Raw genomic sequence first — 27,788 nt, forward strand, 5'->3', positions numbered from 1 at the left:
GTAGCAGAAGAAGTGAAGCGGACTGCTTTGAATGCTCAGGGTCACCTGGGAGAACATCAACAGATGCTAGCGAACCTCAACACCTGTTTAATGCAGCTGACCACCGTGATGTCGCAGTCCCTCCTACCGTGCCCTGAGTCTCTTCCTAATCCCGCGCTGCAACTCCCTGGACCTGAGAAATTTGCTGGTGATGCCCTCGCCTGTAAGGGTTTCTTGCTTGAATGTTCCATGTATTTTGCCACCATGCCGAATCTCTCCGACAAGCATAAAATTGCTAACCGCTTAACAACATTACTAAAGAAAGGTCCAAAACGCCTCCAGTGGAACCCTGAGGCTGAGGAAGTCTCTCAGCGTCTCAAGCAAGCCTTCATATCTGCTCTGATCCTCCAATATCCAGACCCCACCAAACCGTTTATGGTAGAGGTGGATGCATCAGATACAGGTGTAGGGGCAAGCCTATCCCAGTGGTTTGGAGAGAAACAAAAATTACATCCAATAGCCTTCTCAAAAAATCTTTCTTCAGCAGAAAGGAACTACGACTTTGGTGACAGAGAACTACTGGCCATTAAGCTAGCCCTTGAAGAATGGCAGCATTGGCTGGAAGGGTCCACTCATCCTTTTGTCATTCTAACAGACCATAAGAACCTGGAATACTTCAAGAAAGCCAAGAGACTAAACCCTCGTCAAGCCAGGTGGGCCTTATTCTTCACAAGGTTTAATTTCACCATTTCATTCCGCCCCAGTTCCAAGAACACTAAAGTAGATGCCCTATCTTGCAGCTTTGGGTCGACGCACCAAGATCTGGTAACCCATCCCATTCTCCCAACTCAGTGCTTCGTGCAATCCATCACCTGGGACTTGGACAGAGAAATAAGAAGGGCTCAACCACAAAATCTTCCCCATAACCTCCCTCCTGGTCTACTCTACGTACCCAAGCAGTTTCAAAGGAGACTCATCACATGGGCCCATGTGTCACCCATCACAGGGCATCCTGGCAGTCACTGCACTCACCTTATGTTAAAGGATAAGTGTTGGTGAGAAAACATGCTAACAGAGATTGACCAGTTCATAGCCTCTTGTTCCATTTGTGCTCAGGCCAAAGTTCCTCGAGCCCTTCCCGCTGGCAAATTGTGCCCCCTCCCTGTTCCTCAGAGACCCTGGTCCCATATAGCCATTGACTTAATCACGGACCTCCCGCCCTCTGAGAAGAACACCACCATCATGGTGACCGTGGACCGCTTTTCGAAGGCTCTCAAACTCATCCCATTACCAGGCATCCCAACAGCATCCCAGGCAGCTGAACTCCTCTTTCAGTACATGTTCAGGTACTGTGGTATCCTAGAAGATATCGTCAGCGACAGAGGATCACAATTCATTTCTTGTTTTTGAACCTGCTTTATGGAGAGGTTAGGGGTGGCAGTAAATCTCACATCAGGTTACCACCCTCAGTCCAATGGCCAAGTTGAGAAAGCCAACCAGGAGATCGGCTGCTTCCTGAGAATCTTCTGCATGCACAACCAGGGGGACTGCGCACACTTTCTCCTATGGGCCGAGTATGCACAGAACTCCCTCAGACACTCTGCTACACAGCTAACACCATTTCAGTGCAGACTCAGCTACCAACCACCCCTGTTCCCCTGGGATGATGCACCAAGCCAGGTACAGGCAGTAGACAAATGGTTCACATGCAGTCAAGCAACATGGGAGAAAGTCCACCAATGCCTCAAAAGAATCAACATGAAGTATAAGGACTATGCAGACAGACACAGAGGAGAAAACCCAGACTTCTCCATAGGTGACAGAGTATGGGTGGATACAAAGAATCTAACAGAGCTTAACACCTGCAAAAAAACTTCAGCCATGATGCATTGGGCCATTCAAGATTTTGCAATGCATTTAACGAAGTCTCCTACCACTTAGCCCCCTCACAGCAGACTATCATCCACATTTCACGTATCCAACCTCAAACCAACAGTCCTGGGTCCCCTGGCCAAGAACACTCCAGTCCAGGAACATCCTGAACACCTTCTAGAGGGAGAACCCATCTACCAGGTAAATAAGATTCTCGACTCCAGACACAGAAGAGGATGTATCGAGTACCTGGTAGATTGGGAAGCCTATGGACCTGAGGAACAAAGCTGGGTTTCTGCCAAAGACATCCTGGACCCTCTTCTCAAATAAGAATTTCATGCTCATCATCCACACAAACCAGCACCATGAAGTAGAGGGTGCCCTAGGAAGAATACAGCTCCCGGGGGCGCTCTGTCAGTAAGCCTGCTGTTGACACTCAAACTACAAACATGAACACTCAAGACTACAATTCCCAAGACTCACAGCACCCTCTGTCTCCCGAATATTAGCTACAGCTGACACTCATTTCCTCAATTAGCCCCTCTCTTATATAAATCACTCTCCACTCCAACACGAAGTATTGTTCTGAAGCCTCCCAGTTCATACCAAGCCTTGTATTTCTCTATCTGCCTCTCCAGTTTCTGACCTTTTGCTAGTCTTCCTTCGTTTATGCTCTTTTGTCTCGTCTCCTTTACGTTGTCTGCTGAGCGACTGACCCTCACTTGTTTTTCCCAACCTCGATTATAGTCTATCGTTTTGGCTTCATTGACAGTCTGCTTCCCTGCTCTCCTCTGCGTTTACATCCGTAAGTGCCTGCATTCTGACATAGGCAAACACAAGCCATCTTTTATTTGTGCTTATAAACTTAATCTTTCAGTGTGAGTTAATCTGATGGCAGTGGTTGTTGAATCAGTGCAAGCCAGCAGAAGGAAGTGATGGCTCAGTGTTTAATGCGTTGAACTATGGCTCAGTGTTTAATGCATTGAGCTATAGCTCAGAATGCTGTGAGTTCAAATCCCAACAACACCAAGCTGCTGTGGTTGTGTCCTTGAGCAAGACCCTTAACCTTTAACTACTCAGTTGTGTCCTGCCTCTATTGTCCGTTACGTTGGACAAAAGTATCGGCCAAATGTAAATAAGAGTTCAAGCACAAATAAGTGCCAACCTGGGAAAAAAGATCGAACCAGTACTATCAACAGATTAGTGGTGAGATCATCTTTCTGTTCAGCAGTTTTTTTTTTTTTTATAAAACCAGACATCTCCATTATGAAATCCTGCTACACCCCACCATTTTCACAGATGCTAACAACTCCATTTCAGCAAGTCAGTTTAGGCAAAATATCACTCCAGGGTGGGTAACTTTTTAAATGTAACCTACAACAAAACTTTCCTTGAATAAAATGTGTCAAGCAGGGATGCAAACCCAGGTTCTCCAAATGAAAGTCCTTCACGTCAACCCTTACACCATACAAAAGTGACACTTTTTTTTTTTTTGCTGCTTGTAAGCTGATGGCACTTTTTTAAAAATGTCATTACCTTACCATTACATTGTGACAATTTGGATGCAACTTTTGAATGCCATTTGTTTTTGTTTAACAAAACACGTTAGAAATGTGATGAATTGTGGCAACTTCAGCTTGACAAACACTGTTTCATGTACATACACACAAACATGCATGAGCAGTGAAAGAATCAGTGAAGTATAATGAACAAGAAGACATGGTCATCACTATCCCCCACCATGAGCATTTTATGAAGACCTCTTTACACGAACACCCTTATAAGCCCATTGCTTTAATATTGACTTATGATTTCATAAGTGCTATGACACCTTCACAAAATGCTACCCAGCTTTTGTCAGTAGTATGAGCACACAAAGTTTCATTGATGTAGCTTATGTAGTTTCTGAGAAAACTTGTCCAGATTGAGTGTACTTGTACAAAGTCCAATAACATAAATCAAGGGCCATAACTCTGAAAATAATAATTCTTCCTAAATGATTTTCGAAGTCAACTTAGATCATGAATAGTAATATGAGCATGCAAAGTTTCATTGATGTAGCTTATGTAGTTTCTGAGAAAACTTGTCCAGATTGAAATGGATGGACAGATAGACAGACTCCATTCCTATATCCCCCTGCGCACTTTGTGGCGGGGGAGAATAATAATAAAGTTTATTTAAAAATGGAGGGTTTGTTCAAGACATCCCGTCTCATACAAACATGATGCAGTGATGATTCTCTCTGACCAATCAGTAATCTGCAATATTTTCACATCACCTTTTGGTATCCTCTAAGGACCAAATCCCACAACACCGATAACTATAACTACAACTGTCACTATACCTATGCCTGAATTTAGCTCTAGTCTGGGGCAGTAACACCACAACTATAATCCTGACTATATCAGTTGGTCCTGCCACTCAGGTAAATAAAGGCGTGCAACTTTATCCTGTTTATGGTGGGCGTTCCCATCGTGAAAGAGAAGCCAATCAAAACCAAAAGAATGAAAGTAATTATCCTGCCATTACCATGTGAATATTCTTTTGTGAATGGGTAAGTGGGCGCTCAACACTCTGACTCAGGTGTGAGTGAGTAAGGTGACAAGTTTTGTTTTATCTAATTGTAACAAGAGTTCTAGGTGGGTGGAGCACAGAAGCACGGCAGGCCAGAGCTGAGTTCTCAAAAGACTCTTTATTTAGCTTTTCAGCTTTAAACTACACACGCACGCACGCACACAACCATCCAGGTTGGGGAGAAGCTCTCTTCCTCTGCTCTCCCTCTCCTCTTATAGGGCGCGGTCACTGGGGAAGACACACAAACAGGTTAATTCCCATCAGGTGCAGTGATTCTGCCAATTACCTTCCCTGACTCCGTCCTCCATTCACAGACCGATGCTTGACCACGCCCCCGCTGCCACATACCCCCACCGCCCAACTCAGGCCGGGCAGCCATCCGGCCTGCAGCCGACTCCCCCCCCCCCCCCCCTTGACGGGAGAGGAAGTCCGCCACAACCATCTGCGCCCCCGGCCTGTGGACCACCTCGAACTTAAACGGCTGGAGTGCCAGATACCAATGGGTGATCCATGCGTTGGCATCCTTCATGCGGTGGAGCCACTGCAGGGGCACGTGGTCCGACCAGAGGGTGAAAGGGCGCCCCAGCAGATAGTAGCAGAGGGCAAGGACCGCCCACTTGATGGCGAGGCATTCTTTCTCTATGGTGCTGTACCTGCCCTCGCGCATCGACAGCTTGCGGCTGATGTACAGCACCGGATGGTCCTCCCCCTCCACCTCCTGGGACAGAACCGCCCCCAGCCCTCTGTCTGATGCATCCGTCTGTAAAACAAAGGGGAGAGAAAAGTCAGGGGAGTGTAACAGTGGCCCCCCACACAGTGCAGCCTTTACCTTAGAAAAAGCCCGCTGGCATTGCTCCGTCCACTGGACCGGATCTGGTGCCCCCTTTTTAGTGAGATCAGTCAGCGGGCTGGTGACGTCTGAATAATTAGGTATAAACCTACGATAGTAGCCAGCCAGTCCCAGGAACTGCCTCACCCCCTTTTTGGTCTTGGGCCTCGGGCAGGCCGCAATCGCTGCTGTCTTATTGATTTGGGGACGCACCTGCCCATTGCCCAAGTGGAAGCCCAGATACCGTACTTCCACCTGCCCAATCGCACACTTCTTCAGGTTGGCTGTGAGCCCCGCTCGCCTCAGTGACCCCAGGACAGCCCTCAGGTGTTTTAGGTGCCGCGGCCAGTCATTACTATAAATAATAATGTCATCTAGGTATGTGGCCGCATAGGTGGCATGGGGGCGGAGGACCCTATCCATTAGCCGCTGGAACGTAGCGGGCGCCCCAAACAACCCAAACAGAAGTGTGACGAACTGGTGTAAGCCAAACGGTGTGGAAAAGGCCGTTTTCTCACGGGATAGTGGAGTCAAGGGGATCTGCCAATATCCCTTTGTCAAATCCAGTGTCGAATAAAAACGAGCCGTGCCTAGTCGATCAAGCAACTCGTCAATATGAGGCATTGGGTACACATCAAATTTAGACACCACGTTGACTTTTCTATAGTCCACACAGAACCGGACCGACCCGTCGGCCTTGGGAACCAAGACCACCGGACTGCTCCAGTCACTGTGGGACTCCTCAACGATGCCCATTTCGAGCATGGCCTCGAGTTCTTCCCGAACCACCTTTTTCTTGTGTTCGGGCAGTCTGTAAGGGCGGCTGCGCACTACCACCCCCGGGGGCATCTCAGTGTGGTGTTCTATGAGGGGGGTGCGGCCGGGCAGGGGCGAGAACACGTCAGAAAATTCTGTTTGCAACCGGGAGACCTCCGTGAGCTGGGTCGGGGAGAGGTGGGCTGCACAGGGGACCAGAGCGGTGGGTGATGCCGATTTTCCCTTTGAACCTCCGGCCCCAGCTCTGCCTTCTCTGGAACCACCGACACCAGCGCCACGGGGACCTCCTCACTCCAACGTTTTAACAGATTGAGGTGGTATACCTGTAACGCCCCACCCCTGTCCGTTCGCCTCAACTCATAGTCGACGTCCCCGACTCGCCGTGTGACCTCAAAGGGTCCTTGCCACCTGGCGATTAATTTAGAGCTTGACGTGGGCAATAACATGAGTACTTTGTCTCCCAGTGTGAATTCCCTAAGGTGCGTGCCCCGTTGTACAGGCGGACTTGACGTTCTTGAGCCTGCCGCAAATTCTCCTGGGTTAGGTGTGAGAGTGTGTGGAGTTTTGTGCGCAGGTCAATAACATATTGAATTTCATTTTTGTTCAGGGAAGGTCCCTCCTCCCAATTTTCCCACAGCACATCTAGGATGCCACGCGGCTTACGCCCATATAATAATTTGAATGGGGAGAACCCCATGGAGGCTTGTGGGACCTCTCGCACTGCGAAAAGCAGAGGCTCGAGCCATTTATCCCAGTTACGTGCATCCTCGCATACAAATTTTTTAATTGTTTTTGAGGGTGCGATTAAACCGTTCGACTAAGCCGTCCGTTTGTGGGTGATAAACACTGGTGCGGATCAGCTTGATTCCCAATAACCCATACAGTTTGCGCAGTGTGTGTGACAAACATAGTGCCTTGATCAGTCAGAATCTCTTTGGGGATTCCGACTCGGGAGATGACGCGGAAGAGCGCTTCCGCAATACTACGTGTGGAGATATTGCGGAGCGGCACTGCTTCCGGATATTGCGTTGCATAGTCCACCAGAACTAAAATAAAGCGATACCCTCGTGTTGATCGATCTAATGGCCCAATGAGATCCATCCGAATTCTTTCAAACAGGGTCTCAGTTAATGGTAGCGGGCGCAAAGGCACTTTTGGGATGGCTGCTGGATTTACTAACCGGCATTCGCGGCATGCCGTACACCACCTACGGACATCGCCATGAGTCCCTGGCCAATAGAACCGGGCCATTATTCGGGCTAGTGTCTTATCCTGCCCCAAGTGTCCAGCCATGGGATTAAAGTGAGCCGCCTGGAATACCAATTCCCGGCGGCTCTTTGGGATCAAAAGTTGGGTTACTTGTTCCTTAGTCTGAGTGTCCTGCGTCACTCGGTACAACCTATCCTTAATAATGGAAAAATAGGGGAAGGGTGGTGTTTGGCTGGAGCGTTTGACCATCGATTACTCTCACTTGGTCAAACGCATGCCGCAGGGACTCGTCTCGCGATTGCTCTAATGGAAAATCCGAGAGGGATTCCCAGAGAGAGGGAGGAGGAGCCTGCCGCTCCTCACTCTGACGCGGTGATGACGTAGACGGCTCTGTGACAGCTGCTCCCGCCAATGCCACACCAGGACTTCCCCCCCGCTGACCTACGGCAGGACCCACTCTTCACTAAGTGCGTCATTAAATCTCGAAATCCCGGCCAATCAGTCCCCAAAATTATAGAGTGGGTAAGGCGAGGATTAACCACCACCTGTACTCTAAATTTCTCCCCTCGAAACAGAATGTGGACTGACACTAAAGGGTAGTTGTGAACATCCCCGTGCACACACAACACCTTCACCAACTGTGCTCTGCCCAATGTCTCGTCTTGCACCAGGCTTTGGTGGATTGAGGTCTGATTACAGCTGGAGTCCACCAAAGCCTGATACGTATCCCCTTGGATACTCACCGGTATGCGATACACTCCGGCCTGATCGAGGGCGGTTCCTGGCGCGTTGGGAATCCAGACCACCGCACCCACCTCCATCACCGAGCACTGATGCTGGAGGTGCCCTGGCTCCCCGCAGCGCCAGCACACCGGCCCAGGCTCTCTCTCTGCACCGGTGTTCTGGATATCACTCACCTGAGGGGGGGAAGACACAGACACGGAAGTAGGAAATGGTAGGACACCGCGGGTGCGGCGGGCCGGCTGGGGTGGAGCCGGACCCCGCCTCCGTGGTGGGAGAATGGGGTGAGGGTGAGGAACAGGAGGGGAGAGAAAGAGAGAGAGAGAGAGAGAGAGAGAGGGGAGAGGGGGAGACACGCTGTCCTGCCGTTGGAACGGCCGCCATATGGTCCTCCGCCAGCTCAATGGCCTGATCCAGCGACGCCGGGCGATGGCACTGGACCCACTCCGCAGTCCCTTCCGGAAGTCGAGCGACGAACTGCTCCAGTGCCACCAGATTGATGATTTCCTCGGCATCACGGTTGTCGGCCCTCAGCCACTGGCGGCGGGCGTCCCGGAGTTGCTGGCCAAACGCGAACGGCCGGCCGACCTCCTCCAGGCGCAGCGCGCGGAAGCGCTGCCGCTGCTGCTCCGGAGTGCGACCCACGTGCTGGAGGACAGCCCTGCGGAGGTCCACGTAGACAAGCTGGCTGTCGGCGGCCAGCTGCGCCTCGCCCGTGAGCAGGGGGAGGAGGCGCATCACGCGCTGTTCCACTGGCCAACCCCACGCCTCTGCTGCCTGCTCAAAAAGAGCGAGGAAGGCCTCGGGGTCGTCGTGCGGGCCCATCTTCGTAAGGGTGAGGTGGGGAGGGCCCGTGGAGGTGGTGGACCCCGCCGACATGAGTAGGTGCCAGAATGCCTGGTGGTCTTCCTGCTGCGCCAACACCAGGGCCTCGAACCTTTGCTCCTGTTCTTTCCGGAGGGCGACCAGCGCCTGATGCTGGCTCTGTTGGGCCGTGGCAAGGGCATGGATCAAGTCCTTGAAGGGGGAGGACTCCATGGGGCTGTTCACTCCTGCGCTCCATCCCGGGTTTCAGCACCACTGTAACAAGAGTTCTAGGTGGGTGGAGCACAGAAGCACGGCAGGCCAGAGCTGAGTTCTCAAAAGACTCTTTATTTAGCTTTTCAGCTTTAAACTACACAGGCACGCACACAACCATCCAGGTTGGGGAGAAGCTCTCTTCCTCCGCTCTCTCTCTCTCCTTTTATAGGGCGCGGTCACTGGGGAAGACACACAAACACAGGTTAATTCCAATCAGGTGCAGTGATTCCGCCACTTACCTTCCCTGACTCCGTCCTCCATTCACAGACCGACGCTTGACCACGCCCCCGCTGCCACACTAATGTAGGTAATTTAAAAAATATTTGGCAGTGGGCACATAGGAAAGTGTATCAGACATGAGACCTCGTGCTGCAAAATCTGTTTTACATGATCCACAGATAGTATTTGTGGCAAGGTGTGTGTGTAGGGCATGCTCAAATCTCGGTTTAAAATGGCTCAACTTGCAGCACAATGTAACACTTCATGCTCTAAAATCTTTTTTACATGATCTACAGCTGGTCCTGGGTAACAAAGAGAGTGTGTGGCATGGTTTAAAACAGAGATTTTAGAACACGCAGCCACACACACTTACCTGTCATACCCACTCTACTGCCAATGATCTTCCATACGTCTTCCTTTTTGGCTGTATCTTTGTACAGCCTGTGCTTTTTGTCATAAAGCATGGTATTCTTGGACACTTCAATAATCAGCTTCTCCTCCATTAACACAACAAGCATGTACAAATATACCCAGGAAAAGTAGCACGTGCTCAGACAATGTCACATGTAAACAATTACCTGACTGGTCAGATATTTTATCAGATCAGGTCCAGGCCTGGAAAAATTGCTCCAGAAGCAATATCACGGATACAGATAAACCCAGGCCTGGGCTATAGGTATCGTTAGTGGTCTGGTGTGACCACCAACCACATAAACAGAGGTGGACAAAGTACCCAACTTCATTACTTAAGTCAAAGTACAGATCCCACTGGTCAAATGTTACTCCAATACAAGTGAAAGTTGTACAGTCAAATTTTTACTTAAGTTAAAGTACTGAAGTATTTCCTTTTAAAAATACTTAAGTATTAAAAGTAGATTTTCTGTCAACGCATTGTTGTATTATTGCCACAATGCTTACAAAACCTAATGCCATTACCAAAGACAGAAATGTGAATTCACAAAATGAACACATACTGTGCCATCATGGTGGTTTAATGTTACGCTAGCTAGTCAGTGAAGCTCCACCTGACATGCTAGCAAACTCTTTTCAAACTCGAAATCATATTGGGTAGCTAATGCTACTAGAAAATAAACGTTTCTACATTTTGTTTATTTGGCAAGGTTATGCTAAAACATATTTCTGAAAGGACTTCAGATAAGTTATTCATGTTAGCATAACTCCATTTTTATATGCTAACTAATAGTGTCTAATGCCGCTTTTCCACTATAAACGCGGCTGAGCCGTGCCGTGCTGAGTCGAGCTGAGTCGAGCTGAGCGGGGCTGTTGGAGTTGCATTTCGACTACAACCGCGCTGAACCGTGCTGGCTGGAAGTGGGTGGACACATTGGGTGGAGTTAGCGAAAGTGGGTGGACGTCACGTGATGTCGTTAAGCGGCGCAAACAGTGACATCAGTGAGCTTTTAAGCGGTAGTCTCACAACCCGGATAGTAAACAATAAACATGGAGGACCTGGAGTCGTTAGTGTTGCTGGTCTTGGTGCTGTGGCTTGTTGTCACCGACAACGCCAACAGATACTGGCAAGAGCGTATAGATGAGGTGAGGCGCATAAGGCTTCAGAAATTCTCGTAATTCGTAATTCTTCTTCTTCCGGGTTTACGGTGTTTACAGATCCCAGCGCGCTCGCGGGGCGTGTGTGGGCATGTGAGGACACTCCTCCTCACCAATCAGTGCACAGGGGAGTGTCTGCTCATGCCCCCAGACTCACTCGGCTCGGTTTGGCTCGCTTCAGCCCCACTCCAAAACGGTGCGAGTTTTAGGGGCTAAGCAGGGCTGAAGCGAGCCAAGTCATGCTGTTTTTTGGTAGTCGAAACGTGAGCCGTGTCGGGCTGAAGTGAGCTGAAGCGAGCTGAAGTGAGCTGAAAAAGGGTAGTGGAAAAGGGCCACAAGTTAACTAGCTATGTGTAAACATTAGCCGCGGGCAAATCCATAGAAAGTCATTTGACTAACCAGACTGCATAGCTATTGCAACATTATTGCTAGCTCTAAAAGCACAGACAACTTCGTTGCAAGCTTTCTCTTGGAATAAAGCATTTATATACCACAAGATACTTCCGCAGGTTGGATGGCGAGTTTTTGTAGGCTGTGATGTGGTTTGTTTTTGGCAAACAAAGCAAACATTTAAAACAAAACGAATCTTTATTCCTTTCAGAAAACTGAAACATGGGTTCTAGGTATGGCCATGAGTGTGTGCATTCCCCAGAAGAACCGCCTCTTTCCATTCTGCCGTCAACTGATCATGTTCAAATAATGCTGCTGAGAAATCATTGAACTTGATTTTATACAGTCTATGGACATGACGTGACCCTAGTGATTACTGATAGGCTGTCTCAGTGACACCTGCAAAAAAAAAACAATCACGTTTTAGAAAAGAAAAGGAAAAAAACATCCACTTTCAAAGCTGCTTCATAGTAACGAGGACCTTGACAGAAATGTAGTGGAGTGAAAAGTACAATATTTGTCTTTCAAATGTAGTGAAGTTAAAGTCATAAGTTTCCAAAAAAAAAAAAATACTCAAGTAAAGTACAGATACTAAAGTGTACTTAAGTACAGTACTCAAGTAAATATGCTTCATTACTGTCCACCTCTGCACATAAACTGCAGGGGACCGATTTATTTATAGTTGTAGTTATCGGTGTTGTGGGACCGGGCCCTAATCTTGCTTGGAACCTCAGCTGAAGTGACACCAAAAAAGTACTAGTAACCAGGTACTATCCACAACTTTGGGCCGATGGAAAACTATAAAAAGGTGAGCCGAGTCGAGCAGTGGAAAAGGGCCGTTTGTTCCAGTGAAGGGAAATTGTAACGCTACGGCATATAAAGGTATCCTATACAATTTTGTGCTCCTGCTTTGCAGCAACAGTTTCAGGAAGGCCCACGTATCAAGGCAAATCATTTCATGTAGACCTTTACTGTAATCACAGCCATATACAATGTGTGCTGATGGTCAGGTGTCCACAAACCTTTGGTCATCTAGTGTCTTTAACCTGAAGTTGCCATGTTCTTTAATCATAAGCTTTACTTTAACACCCGTCCCATTTTATTTTCTCTTCTATGAGCAATTTCCCTTAGTTACTCATCTTCCATTCCTGTGACCTGGTTAGAAGTCAGAACAGACTGCTTTCTTGCTCCTGGTTTCTCTTACAAAGAAAGAAGAGAGGACATAATGTGGCCCAGGGATATCTTACATTGACTCTAATTACTAGATATGCCAAACAAGCTCTTTTTATAACAGCAACAAAACAAGTAAAACTGAATACTAAAACAGAACCTTGAGCTAAACAAGATGATATTTAAAAGTAGTGCCTAGGGATATTACAGGCAAAGAAAGTCATTTGCTGACGAAAGGAAGGTTCTGATACTGTAGAATTTTACAGACAATCTGAAGTGAGAGAGATCTGACCAGATTGGTTTGGATTACAGGGATAATTTGGAAAAAAAAATTAGCCAGCAGTGGCATAAATTCCAGAAATCAGAATATACTCCATTCTTTGGTCATAGAAGCCTGTTGGCTGAATTTGAAGTTACTCATACACCTTACTGCTCCAGACTCATTGTTCAGATCAAATTATTAGTAATTTCCAGAACGCTTCCTTACTTCATTCTCCCGCGAATCCTCTGTGTCCTGTTGCCATCTGTCTGGCAGTTTGTGACAAAGTGCGGCCCAGTGGTAGTGCCGTAGTCCTGGCGCAGGGCCATGGCTCCATGAATAAGGACGGAAACGCCCCGGGCGATCCGTTTGCGTGCTTCATCTCTCCAGCCCTGAGGCCTCACAGCAAAAAGACGGCTAGGCAGGCCATTCACACCCAACTCAGACAACGCTGGGCCCACAGCAAACCACATATGAGATGCTCCAGCCTGCCCAGCAGCCCACGCTGCTTGAAACACCTGCTCAGCCTCCTCCTGGGAGCAGTACAGCAGACGAACCTGGGAGAATGGGTAAAGAGAGAGAAAGCCTAAGTGAATGAAAAGGAGTTAGGGCAGAGAGGTCAATACAGAAAGACACACAGTGAAAACAGACACAAAGTGAAGTGAGCAAGACGTCATTCGTGGTGGAAGGACAGAAGATGAGAAATAGGGATTTAATAGAGATTTGGGGGAAAAGGACCCAAAAAGCACAGAACATGAGAGAAGGGGAGCATCACTGGGTGAAGATATTTGCATACATGTCTCGCAGCTCTGAAGGAGACGAATAATTATGATCATAAAAGTGGGTGGCATGTCCTTGGGGAGAATGATGGTGAGAATCAAAAAAGGCCCAGTGGGGAATAAGAGAAATGTCATTAGTTTAGTGCAATATTTTTAAAGCATAACATTTTAATCCAAAAGAAAGTTTCTTTAGCTCTTACAGAGTGACTTACAGAGCTTTCATATTAAAAATACCTGTACCTTCAAAAGCATCCTGGTCACAGACAGAACTTCTTAGTTCAAACGTTAAGTTATACATTGATACTTAATACGTTGTATTATACTGTTCTCACAGGTTACAGGTATCAAAAAATGAAATAGACCTCACACCCCTGCATTCTCATAGTAGATTCATACCAAAGGCAGCAACAGCATTAAAATTTGCTCTAGCTGTTTTACCAACGATACTAGGACATTCGTGGATGCTCTGTGATGTAAATGAAACGGGTGGCTACAAGTTTGTTTGGAACAGTTCATCTTGCAAACCTTATTTCAAGGGGACGCAAAGCAAACAGACATGTTAACTGGTATTTTTGTTTCGAATGACCACAAGTAGGGTATAAGTTAACGTTATGAATTCTTTTAAACATGAAGGTAAGAAAGCAATTGATGAATGAACACAACGAACATGACAAACTAATGAAAAGCCATTTGTGTGGTGTGACTTTTGTGTTGATGCTAAATGCTAAGTCAAATTTCAACATGCAGTTTACAGTGTCTTGCAAAAGTATTCATCCTCCTTGGTGTTTGTCTTGTTTTGTCACATAAGCTGGAATTAAAATGGATTTTTGGAGGGTTAGCACCATTTGATTTACACAACATGCCTACAACTTTTAAAGGTGTTTTATTTATTGTGACACAAACAGTAATTAAGATAAGAAACAGAAATCTGGAGTGTGCATAGGTATTCACCCTCCGAAGTCAATACATTGTAGAGTCACCTTTTGCTGCAATTACAGCTGCAACTCTCTTGGGGTATGTCTCTATTAGCTTAGCACATCTGCCCACTGGGATTTTTGCCCATTCCTCAAGGCAAAACTGCTCCAAGTCCTTCAAGTTAGATGGGTTGCGTTGGTGTACAGCAATCTTCAAGTTATGCCACAGATTCTCAGTGGATTGAGGTCTGGGCTTTGATTAGGCCATTCCAAGACATTTACTGTAAATGTTTCCCTTTAAACCACTCCAGTGTAGCTTTAGCAGTATGTTTAGAGTCATTGTCCTGCTGGAATGCGAACCTTTGCCCCAGTCTCAAACCTCTGGCTGACTCAAACAGGTTTTCCTCCAGAATTGCCCTGTATTTAGTGCCATTCATCTTTCCTTCAGTCCTGACCAGCTTTCCTGTCCCTGCAGATGAAAAATATCCCCACAGTATGATGCCGCCACCATGCTTCATTGTCGGAATGGTGTTCTCAGGGTGTTGGGTTTGCACCACACATGGCATTTCCCATGATGGCCAAGAAGTTCAGTTTTAGTCTCATTTGACCAGAGAATCTTCTTCCATGTGTTTGGGGAGTCTGCCACACGCTGTTGGGCAAACTCCAAATGTGTTTTCTTATTTTTTTTCTTTAAGCAATTACATTTTTTCTGGCCACTCTTCCATAAAGCCCCACTCTGTGGAGTGTACAGCTTAAAGTGGTCCTATGGACAGATACTCTCATCTCCACTGTGGATCTTTGCAGCTCCTTCAGTGTTATCTTTGGTGTCTTTGTTGCATCTCTGATTAATGCCCTCCTTGCCTGGTCTGTGAGTTTTGGTGGGTGGCCTTCTTTTGTCAGGTTTGTAGTGGTGCCATATTCTTTCCATTTTGCTATAATGGATTTAATGATGCTCCCTGGGATATTCAAAGTTTGGGATATTTTTTATAACCCAACCCTGATCTATACTTCTCCACAACTTTGTCTCTGACCTGTTTGGAGTGCTCCTTGGTTTTCATGTTGCTTGCTTAGTAGTGTTGCAGAGTCAAGGTCCTTCCAGAACAGGTTGATTTATACAGACATCATGTGACACTTTGATTGCACACAGGTGGATCTTAATCAACTAATTGTGACTTATGAAATGAATTAGTTGGACCAGCTCTTATTTAGGGGTTTCATGTGAAAGGGGGGTGAATACTTATGCACACTCCAGATTTGTGGGGGGTTTTTTAATCTTAATTATTGTTTGTGTCACAATTTAACAAAAAAAAAACAGCTTGCACCTTTAAAGTGGTAGGCATTTTGTGTAACTCAAATGGTGCTAATCCTCCAAAAATCAATTTTAATTCCAGCTTGTAATGCAACAAAACAGGACAAACACCAAGGGGGATGAATACTTTTGCAAGACATTGTATTCGCTTATTTATTTATTTATTTATTTATTTATTTATGTGCCTGTATGGTAACAAGCACACGTCATAAACAATGGGGAAACCCACCACCACCATTATTAATTTCTCTTCCATTGTAATTGGGAATAGGTTTGAACGAAACCAAAATTTGGATGACTGTGTTCTCTAGTATTCTTTAGAATGGAGCACTTCTAAATTCAAATTAGTTTCCACCGACCCGCATCATAGGTCATTACCATGAAGTTGCCTAGACTTCAACTTTATTCTGCCGCTGCTGCCGCCACCACCACCCAAGACATGCTGCCAATAGTCATGCCGCTGCTTGCCACCAAGAGATGCTGGCTCACACAGAAAAGGAATGACTTGATGTGACCATAGTGTCACTGGTTGGCACAATAAAGAAACAAGCCCCTCCCACTATAAACCATACTATAGAGATGGCAAGTCTAGCTCTTTTCAGTGAGTCACATCATTCAGCTCTGCTCACCAATAACAGCCAACTCTTTCAACTCCCTAGTGCGTCATTGCCATTTTTAATCATGCTCTAAAAATGCTCTTCTTTGTTTAATTATGGCTGAAACTGGTCCATGAAATTTTACCCTGCCTTCTAATTAATAAAATAACAATGCTTTATATTGCATTTTATAAAAATCAATTTAAATAAGTGCTAAATTAGAAAGCGATTATTTCTGACTATAAATGTACACTGAAAAATACAGTATGCATCAGTGCATTAATGCTATCATGCCTGCTGTGTATGTGCTTCATTAAGAAGATTCATTTCCATTCACCCTGATAAATGAACTCCTGTAATACACTTTTCTGTATGAGGTACTGTACATCTTCCACAAAGAGCAGTGCAGGAGCTCCTCCCTGTCATGCTGTCTCATACACATCGTCAAGAATATATTGAAAAGACGTTTCCATGGAAGCAATTTGATTGAATTACATTGGACGAGTAACACCATTGCTGGCTCATGTATTCAAGTTGGCTCTTTACTTAAAAGAGCCGACAAAGAGAGCAAACTGATTCACAAATGACGCATTACTGCCGTATTGATTTACACAATTTGTATTTGATTTGTTCTTTTTTTTCCTGCAGACACGACTGAGTTTTGTATCACATGTAAGCATTAACATTCTTTTTTGTTACAACAGCAGCTTCGTTACACTGATGAATCTACAGACAGGCAGCATCTAGACACTACAGAAACATCTGGTTGTTAGAGTTGGGCATTCCCAGGAAAGATCTGATTATACAAGATCTCATCTCATCTCATTATCTCTAGCCGCTTTATCCTGTTCTACAGGGTCGCAGGCAAGCTGGAGCCTATCCCAGCTGACTACGGGGCGAAAGGCGGGGTGCACCCTGGACAAGTCGCCAGGTCATCACAGGGCTGACACATAGACAACCATTCACACTCACATTCACACCTAAGGTCAATTTAGAGTCACCAGTTAACCTAACCTGCATGTCTTTGGACTGTGGGGGAAACCGGAGCACCCGGAGGAAACCCACGCGGACACGGGGAGAGCATGCAAACTCCGCACAGAAAGGCCCTCGCCGGCCACGGGGCTCGAACCCGGACCTTCTTGCTGTGAGGCGACAGCGCTAACCACTACACCACCGTGCCGCCATTATACAAGATGTTAACACTAATAGTCTTATTAATGCTTAATCTTACACAAAGTTGAATAATGTATGCACCAGTTCCTCTCAGTAATCTAAAGATCAATAAAATGCTGCGGATGTTAACTAGCTAACTAATAGCCTTGCCAGACATCATCACTGCAGAGTCCTGTCAAATAACTTAAAAGGTGATAAACCAATAATGACCATAGCATTATAATACATATTAAGAAAATAGAATAATTAAAAAAAAAGTTATTTTGTTTAATTATCTTTGCTGTCTTACAAGTGAGAGAGGTGATATTGAGATGGCTTGGACACGTATAGAGGAGAGATCCAGGGTATTTGGGGAAATGAATGCTGGAGATGGAGTTGGCAGGTAGAAGGAAACGAGGAAGACCAAAGATGAGATTTATGGATGTGGTGAAGGAGGACATGAGGATGGTTGGTGCAACACAGAAATATACAGAGGACAGGAGGAGATAGACATACATTATCTAACGGGAACAGCTGAAGAAGAAGAAGAAGAGTGGCACGGTGGTGTTTGGGCGGTACGGTGGTACAGTGATTAGCACTGTCGCCTCACAACAAGAAGTGTCTGGGTCCAGGGGCCTTTCTGTGTGGGGTTTACGTGCTCTTCCCATGTCTGCATGGGTTTCCTCCGGGTGCTCTGGTTTCCCCCACGGTACAAAGATATGCAGATTAGATAAAAAAAGAAAAAAAATACCCAGCCACTGGGGTTGCACAAGCCAGTGTATACTTAATGCCAGTCCCAAGCTCGGAAAGCTTGGGGAGGGTTGTATCAGGAAGGGCATCCAATGTAAAAGTCTATGCCAAAGGGCTTGAAAATCAATTGGGGTGAAAACCCTGTATTCTTCCCCTGTGACAAATCAAATAAATTAAATAAGAAGATATTTGCTGTCCTACGTGCTGTACTATACTACAATTCATTAGTACAAAATTTTGATCCTCTCAGCCAAAAGTGTCTCTTTAGTTACTCACAATTCAGATTTGTTAAAAATGCCAAAAAGGTTGTTTAAAAGTACAGCAGAAAGGTGAAAAAAATGTTCAAGAACAGTTTGAACTGAGATAAAAATCAAATCATTATTCGGGACAAAAAATGGCAAATGGGAGTTTTATTCATTGAAATGTGTTTGCAGAGTAAAAAGACTCATGATGTGACAATGAAACAAAAATGAGGAAAATAAAAGAGGAAGAGGCTTGAAGTAAAAGAGCAATTACTGAATGACAGGTTGAACTTTAGGAAAATGAACTTCCCAGTATGTTGCAGACACCCATGGACATGGAATATAAAGACAAGGGAGACCACTTCATGTTAATGAAGAGATTCCTGTATTCATTATCCTCAGGCCATGAGTCAGCTTAATTGAGCCGGTCATGTTCAGTGTTTACAAGAAGATTCCATATAAATGGTCTACTTTTGTGGTCGACACAACTTTAGAAGTCAGACTTTTCTGACTGCTCAAGACCATATCTCAAGAAAATGGTGATATTTCCAACTGTACTGTCAAGTTAGTCCAAGATCCTCATGATCTTACACTGCAGCTAGCTATACCATAGAACAATGTGTTGTTCTTCCCATGTCAGAAATACAAATTATGGGGTTCCACTTGACAGTACCATAAATAATGTAGCAGCGTTGTAGTTGAGTCACTAAACCTTGAGTCCAAGTCCAGTCTCCAGTCCCCAGCGTTCAAGTCCAAGTCACTAAAGAAAATTTCGAGTTGAGTTTGATTTGAGTCCATTATTGATCCAAGTCGAGTCCGAGAACAAGACTCCAACCGCACCATTTGACGGTGGCTGTTGCTGCCTTTATGTGAAACTGTCTCTGCTACTGTGTTGGACTAATGTTACTACTTGACTGCCCCATTTTAGTTAATAGGCTACAAATAAAAAGCATGTTCATTGCTCAGTAAGCCCCGCCCACTATCAACAGGGCAAATAACATGAGAGTGGGTTAACACTGGCTAGTTCATCAATCAGCAAGCCCCGCTATCAACAGAGCAATGAACATAGCATGTCACTTACTTCGCTGGGTGGAGTCTTACCAAATGACGATTGAAGTTTGAGGTTGTCCCCGTCATCTCCTCAATAGTTCTTCTATATACGGAACAAGCATTGTGCATTTTTTTTCCCACTGCACGAGAAGTCTGTATAAGCAAAGCGAACAATCCTAGGGGCTTCTCTCCAGGCATTTTAGTCTCATTAACGTTAGTTTGTTCCTGAACATGACGTATGAACAGGTGAATGTGCATTCTCTTGCATGAAATTAGGATAAAAATTAATGTAGATATAAATATATTTTATGCCAAATTATTATGGCATGTTACAAAAAATAAAGAAAAAATCTGAGTCCTCATCTCCAATTTACGAGTCCGAATGCAGTTAATGCACGAGTCTGAGTCCAAGTCTGAGTTATCAGTGCTCAAGTCCAAGTCAAGTCATGAGTCCTTAAAATTAGGGCACGAGTCGGATTCGAGTCCGAGTCCTAGACTCGAGTACTACAAGCCTGAGAGGAGTAACAATTTTTTTTTTTTTGAAAATACCCATACACATTCTGATTGGTTGATTGGGGATTGTTGGCAGTGCTGTTAATGCAATGAATCCTCAGCTGATTTCAGGGTAACTTCATCACCTTTACTTTTAAGCTCTTATCTTAGTCATTATAAGGGCTAACCTGGGTGCGATTTGCTGGGGGGGATGGTGGGGATCATCCCCCCCTCTGGTTTTTATCTCTGCTGAAAAAAAATCTTCGGGGACAACCCCGTCAATAAAACAAACAAACCAAAAAAAAAAGTTGACATGACAGGCATGTTGTGACACAGTTTTCTATGGTCTACATTGCACTCACTTTCAAAATGACCTGAAGTGACAGCTTTGATGTTCACGAACGTCCCCAGCAAATAGATACATTGTAGATAATAACAATATCCAGAGTGTGAACGTGGATTTAGCGCCGTGAATCACATCCTTACTGATGAGCGCAACAGAATGAATGTATCCACACTGAACAGCCTTCTTTTCCTCGCTGTCAGTGGGCCAGACGTGCGTTCCTTCCCTGCTGAGAAATTCGCAGAAATGTGGATTAAAGAAGGGCGAAACGCGGCGGATAGCGCATCGACGGGAAAGCAGAAAAGGCCACATGAACTGCGCCATCAGAGCAAACTGTTCATTTAGTATTCATGTATTTTAGTGATTTTCGAGTCACTGTCCATTGAATCCGGAGGGAGAGAAACATCACAGCAATGCGACAAGCAATGCGAACTTTGTTGTGTGTTAGTGTTCGTGTATTTAGTCAGAGAGATAGGAAGATGAATTTACTATCTCTGGTTTAGTGTTCGTTTTCATTTAGTGTTATTCATTTGATATCATCAGATGTTATTGAGCTGTTAGCCTATTGTTACCTTAATTTTGTGACGTTTCATGATTAAAAAAAAAAAACATCCCCCCTTCTGGTTTTTAGACAAATCGCACCCTGGGGCTAACCATACATGCTGTATCTTCGTTTGTTTGCTTGCTTGTTCTGAAAAGTCTAGGCTATCCAGATCTTCCATCATTTGACTGAAAATACTTGCATATTTTTATATTAGCCTTTTTATCAAGAAAAATATAATGCATCTTATGAAATTGTGATGTTTTTACATGTATCTCACCATAAAATGTTGGCACTAGAGATATCTTTTCCTTGCATAAGGGAGATTGTCTGGAATCTATGACTTATCAATTTGCAAAAATATGTGCTTAGTGCCTAACGGAAATAAATGCCATTGTTGTATTTGCTGTGATTTCAAAACCGAATTTCTCAGCAAAGCTTTGTATATACAAAGTTGTCAAACAACTAGTATTACCAGGAAGGGTAGGTTCTGCTGTTTTTGATATGTGGACTCCATGACTTACTCAACCGAGAAGTAGGAGTGTGAAACTGGGTGGAGAAAGTACTAATGATATTACTATGCAGAAGTTTGATCTATCTTCAACACGTGATTACTTTGGTATGTACAAACACTGTACACATGTGACTAGCATCATTACAAAGCTCTGGTTCGGCTCTTTCTTGTGATCTGTGTTCCATATCTATGCAATAACACTTGAATGAGTACTTCAAACAAGAGTAATGGGTGTGGAGATGGATGCAGAGCTGGACGCAGATTGTAATTTGATGTAAATTTAAAATAATTTTTCTTACCAACACGGTCACATAGACAAGCAACTAGTTTTGTTGGAAATGTAAAATTGTCATTTTATGTGACTTGCAATGAATACTTTGTGAGCATTTCAGCTGAGAAGAAGGGATGTGAATTTGGGCACAATCTGCATCCTTCGGGGTCTAAGGGTTAAACTGAAAAATCATAAGTGTGGAGAAAAGACATTTGAGCATTAAAAAAAAAAAACTGTTAAAAAGGCTTCCAAACCAGAACACACTTGAACATCTTTCCAATTGCCAGCAAGGCACCCTCACATGAGTGCATAATGAGTTGGAGTGTGTGTAATTCTGTATGTGTACAAAGTAAATCAGTGTGTGGCGGGAATAGAGTTTAGTGTGGACGTCTGTGTGAAAGCAGAAGGAAATCTGATATATGATGCTCTGGTGAGCTCGATTTCTGGCAGTAAGTTAACGCCATGGAGAAAGATTAGGAATGGAACAATAAGAAGACTGTGGAGAGAAGAGAGGAAACAGGAGGAGAGATTGAGAGAGGGACTAAGATTCTGAACTGTTAATCTTTTATTGGGTTTGGAGTTATAAGGCCTAAGTGAAATAGCCAGGCACAGACCCAAGTAAACACGTTGGAAGGGAAGAAAGTCTATTTTGTGGACTTGTTATATAGGGAGGTACATTTGAAACTGTGTGACTACTATCATCCTTAACATACTAGTTTGTCTTTCTATGTCAGTACAGGTGCATACTGTGTGTGTGTGTGCGCAATTGTGAGTTCAGGACACACATGGCTGTAATTGAGCGAGGACCACTGACTGCTCCTGTCTGCCAAAGGAATCGGCAGGTCTGGCTGAGGCTAATGCACAAGGCACTGGGCTGCAGAGCCACTAGCGCAGAGCTATATTAACATTGACACCAGTGTACCAGGACCCAAACAGTACAATAACAACCCTGTGAACATACCTCCTCTACCATACACACACACACACACACACACACACACACACACACACACACACACACACACACACACACACACACAATAACAACCCATGGCCACAATTGAAAAAAAAAAACACAGGAAATGAGAGAGAGCATGCACTCAGGAAGGACAGAGAGAGGTCAGAGAGGGGAAAGGCAAAACTAGGACGCATAGCTGATGGAAACAAATAGTGATGAGGGATGAAAAAGAAAAGGAACAAGAGAGACTGTGATTCAGAGAATGGTAGAAGGACAGCAGAGATACCAGGTCAAAAGGGACATGAGGCTACTTAAAGAAATAGACAAAAACAAGCACTGAAGAAAAGGAATGGACAGACAGACAGAGCATCACAGAATGACAGAAAAAAGTTAGAAAGAAGAGATTAATAAGCTGCTGTGTGAGTGAGGAAGGAAGTAATAGAAGGAAACATGTCTCTCATTCATCCTTACCTGCGCCTCGTTCTCCTTCAGCAGTCTGCGTGTGCGAGCTCCTCCTGGGTCATCAGTTAAATTCAGCATCACCACGCTCTTCTTCTCCCAGCCAATAAAGGAGCCATCTGTCAAACCCTCGACCATAGACAGGAAGTCCTGGTAGCCATGGTGACGTGTGGACACCACGGAAAAGGCTGTCCAATCATACTCCTCAAGCACCTCGAAGATGACTTCCAGTTGGAGAGCAGTGGATGTACTAAACTGCAGGAAGATCGAGCCGCTCTCCTGCAGTGTTGAAAGGTGAAAATAACTACATTTTCCATGTCTCCACTCTATTCATTCTCTCTACAAGGCATCACAGGGACTGAATTTTGTATCCAGTGTTTCTTACATAACACTAACTACAATTATCTCCTGGGTGACAGAGCCTCTGGCAGAGTAATTATGGGGGGAAACTACATTTCCCATGACTACAGTCTCTTCATTTTCGGTTTGCATCATCATGGAAATTGAATTTCTCATCAAGCGTTTCTGAAATAGGAGTCCACTGCAGCAAGGAGAGGTGGCAACAAGGGGAGTGCAATTGTGAATGGGTTTCAAATGGCTACTGGCGCAAATCACCCACAGATTTAAATATCATTTGGGGAGACGTGTAGGGCCTGTGGTAGGAAAAACTTGCAGTTTGAAAGTGATTGCTATCAGAATATATATATGAGTGATTCCACGCTTATGGGTACTGAAATGGGGACATGAACTTATTTTTAAAAATTCACCTAAAACCATTTCTTTTTTTTTACCATCAGGTCACAAAACATGTAATCTTTAATGAATGATATGTTAAAAGATAACTTTAATTTTCTGAGATGTAATAAAAACATATTTATATGCCAAAGTCAGAACGTAACAGAAGTGTTGTGGACATATATATTCTCAATTTTAACAATGTAGAATTACTTTTTGAAACATAGGAAGGTGATGTTTTAGCAAATATAATTAATAAACATGTGTAGTAGAATAAACATACACATTCTTTCAATAAGATTAACATGGTATATAGCTAGATTGTAATTAATTTGTAACAGACGCGAGATGGACAATCGTAACAGAAGTAATGTAACAGACATCATTTTGGAACTCATAGGCTTGACTTTGGCATATAAATATGTTTTTATTACATCTCAGAAAATTAAAGTTATCTTTTAACATATCATTCATTAAAGATTACATGTTTTATGACCTGATGGTAAAAAAAGAAATGGTTTTAGGTGAATAAGTTCATGTCCCCATTTCAGTACCCATAAGCGTGGAATCACTCATATATATATATATATATATATATATATATATATATATATATATATATATATATATATATATATACACATACATGCATATACATATATACACATACATTATATATATATATGTGTGTGTGTGTGTGTGTCTAATATATATATATATATATATATATATATATATATATATATATATATATATATATATATAGACACACACACATATACATACACATATATATATATATATATATATATATATATATATATATATATATATATGTATATGTGTGTGTGTGTCTATATATATATATATATATATATAGACACACACACACACATATATATATAATGTATGTGTATATATGTATATGCATGTGTATATATATATATATATATATATATATATATATATATATATATATATATATATATATATGGGGCGGCACGGTGGTGTAGTGGTTAGCGCTGTCGCCTCACAGCAAGAAGGTCCGGGTTCGAGCCCCGTTTGCATGTTCTCCCCGTGTCCGCGTGGGTTTCCTCCGGGTGCTCCGGTTTCCCCCACAGTCCAAAGACATGCAGGTTAGGTTAACTGGTGACTCTAAATTGACTGTAGGTGTGAATGTGGGTGTGAATGGTTGTCTGTGTCTATGTGTCAGCCCTGTGATGACCTGGCGACTTGTCCAGGGTGTACCCCGCCTTTCGCCCGTAGTCAGCTGGGATAGGCTCCAGCTTGCCTGCGACCCTGTAGAAGGATAAAGCGGCTAGAGATAATGAGATGAGATGATTTTATAAGAGTTAATAGAATAAGCCCCAAAAAACAGATTGTTAGACTGAATCACTTCATGTTTGTTCAAGTTGAATGTATGACTCAGTAGTCGAAGACAGTCAATAATGTAGGGGGAGGGGGAGAGTCATTTAGTGAATGTTTCATGGATAAATTGGGTCTAAAATGTACATCAAGCATTGCTATTGGTGAAAGTTTATCATAATTTGCATTATTGTTCAAAACTGATTCAATAAGGATTTCTTTTGTGGAAAATAATAAAAGGTTTATCTCGACAACGCGAAATGTACCCCGAATTCTAGAATGACCCATAAGGTCTGCCTATTAATTTTGGTTTTTGTTTTTCAAAATTTTCCCCAATATAAGTTAAACCATGTTGCATTATATGTCTTTCAATATTGTTTTGACCCAAGATAAGCAAGACCACATGTTGCACTTTGTGTTTTCTGTGGCTCTATGCTGTTCTAGCTAAATCAAAGCTACATGCTCAAATAAGGGGTACAAATAACAGAGGTACAAATTAAACAGCCTGCAGCAAAGATGTCTGACCTCTGTTCCTGTTCTGTATCCAAAATGTTCTAGTAATCTCAGTTCCTCCTATAGACCAGATACTTCTCCTGGACACTTCCTTAAAAGATAACTGTATTTCCACATGTGTCTATTCACACCTGGTATCACTAATCTGTATCATTAAACAACAATATCTGGGAATACAGCACAACAGCTCATGGAGCACCTAATCAGCTCATGATCACATTAACTTTGCCTGCCATGGAGGGGTTTCTGTGATGTTTCCTTTGTAAGTCTTAACATTGCTTTTCTCCTGTCTAGCACATGGAAAAGACAACAGCCATCAAATGCCATCATCTGTAAGCTTTTGAGTAATGGTGACATTTTTGGAGTGGCTGCACTGAAAGATCCTCTTCAATTTTTTATTACCTCAGAATTTTATTTGACTGCTTCCATATTCGACAACGGGCACAATGCCAAGTAGACCCACATCATTTCACTGTTACAGCAAGTAAGGTTCAACTAGTCAGCCAGCCTGTTAGAGGTTGAATTCAATTTACCAGATGACTTCAATTTACAAAGTCTTAATTCAAGCCAATGGGTTATGAGACGTTGATTTTTATTTCAAAATCTAAATAGCCTCAAGTGAATGGACGCCATCATTTCGTTCTGCTGCGAGCACATTCTTAGCCATTAGAGTAATAATCCTCGTCATACCTGTGGCACTCTGCCCAGCCCCGCTCGCCCTCCCACAGCCACAATAGGAAGGCCAGTCTGGGCCGAGACGAATTCCAACATGGGGGCCAGTGGGCCCGAGGCCAGTGGGAGGGGTCTCTCATCCTCATACACCAGCCCCTGCACAGGTCTGGATGCTAACAGGTCGCACAGTTGGGAAAGCAGACTCCTGGGACTACTGTCATTCACCTGTAAACAGTTTCAGATCAGTGTTCGTAATTAACTTCATGTGTATACACCGTAATCTGAAGCCATTTTATCCAATACACCATATTAAAATGCCATGGTCACTTTCAGCTTCAGGTTTTTTGTTTTTTTTTTTTTCCAATTTTACATCCGTATAGAAAACTTTGTTCAAATCCACGTTCAAATTCACATTTGAACTCTGTCTCAGTTGAACTCCAAATTAGGCTCAGACTGCAATTCTGGTCACATCAGATAAAACTGATTGTAACATTCTCAAGTTCTAGCCCACCTGAAGCCAGATGACATTAACATAGCCCCACTTGGTGACAACACTCTCTCCGAAGCTGCTGTGCACTCGGCCGAAGCCTGGATACAGGACCCTGCCTCCGGCCGCTGTCACTCCCGCCTCGTCCTGAGCCATGGAGCCTGCATGGATCACCGCAATGTTAAAGTGCATCGGTGCCACCTGGTCTCGCTCACGCTCTCGAGGGCGGAGCAAGAGGTGAGGGGAGGAGATGGCCGGACCCACCCATTCCACCAGGGCCAGCAAGAGAGGGAGGGCAGGTACTGTGACCATGGCAACAGAAAAAGAGGGCAGGAGAAGCGGAGCAGCAGGGGGCGCAAATAGAGAACACCTAAGAAAAAGAGCAAAATGAAAAAAAAAAACAATGATTAGAATCAGATCTAGCTGACAAGGGAGTGGTTCAGAACCAGAAAATCTTGGTATGAAAAGAAACAAAAAGAGAGGTGAGATAAGAATGCACAAGAGAAAGAAAAAAGAGAAACCAGAGAAAGAAAAGAAAAAAAATTTAACTTTATTTAGGCCACTGGATGAAATGGAGCAATAGTGAAGAGAAAATAGAAACCGAGAAAGAGACCGAAATTGACAGATAGAACTGTGCTGGGAGAAGTATGTGTGCGCATGTGTGTGCTTGTGTGCATGTTCTTACAAGCAGCAGATAGATGAAGATTACACCCATGGTTATTATGGCAAATAAATAATATTAATTAAAATCCTGTCTCATACGTATTTGCACACACACACATACGGTGTCACACCAACACACCACACAATCTGATTTATAGAGAGAAATGGAGTTAATATTGTACCGTAGACTTTCATTCTCACAAGCATTCACTAAAATACACACACACACACACACACACACACACACACACACACACACACACACACACAGTAACAAATCATTGACAATTTACATACTGTGCCTGAAATAGAACG

The 27,788-nt window shown here is 44.0% G+C and overlaps 1 protein-coding gene across 1 annotated transcript in view; it reads right to left on the minus strand.

The window, feature by feature from the left end:
• Positions 1-27,170, minus strand: part of LOC132885976 (glutamate receptor ionotropic, NMDA 2D) — a 167,106-nt gene extending 139,936 nt beyond the window's left edge. The window contains exons 1-4 of the mRNA XM_060920508.1: positions 26,835-27,170; positions 26,342-26,548; positions 23,051-23,317; positions 12,897-13,225 (exon numbers count right to left, since the gene is read on the minus strand). Of these exons, the coding sequence (XP_060776491.1) occupies positions 12,897-13,225; positions 23,051-23,317; positions 26,342-26,548; positions 26,835-27,122 (1,091 nt within the window). The 5' untranslated portion in view covers positions 27,123-27,170. The remainder of the gene's footprint in view (positions 1-12,896; positions 13,226-23,050; positions 23,318-26,341; positions 26,549-26,834) is intronic.
• Between the last annotated feature and the right edge of the window lie 618 nt (positions 27,171-27,788).

Source organism: Neoarius graeffei, chromosome 5 (assembly GCF_027579695.1).
Source record: "Neoarius graeffei isolate fNeoGra1 chromosome 5, fNeoGra1.pri, whole genome shotgun sequence".
NCBI lineage: Eukaryota > Metazoa > Chordata > Actinopteri > Siluriformes > Ariidae > Neoarius > Neoarius graeffei.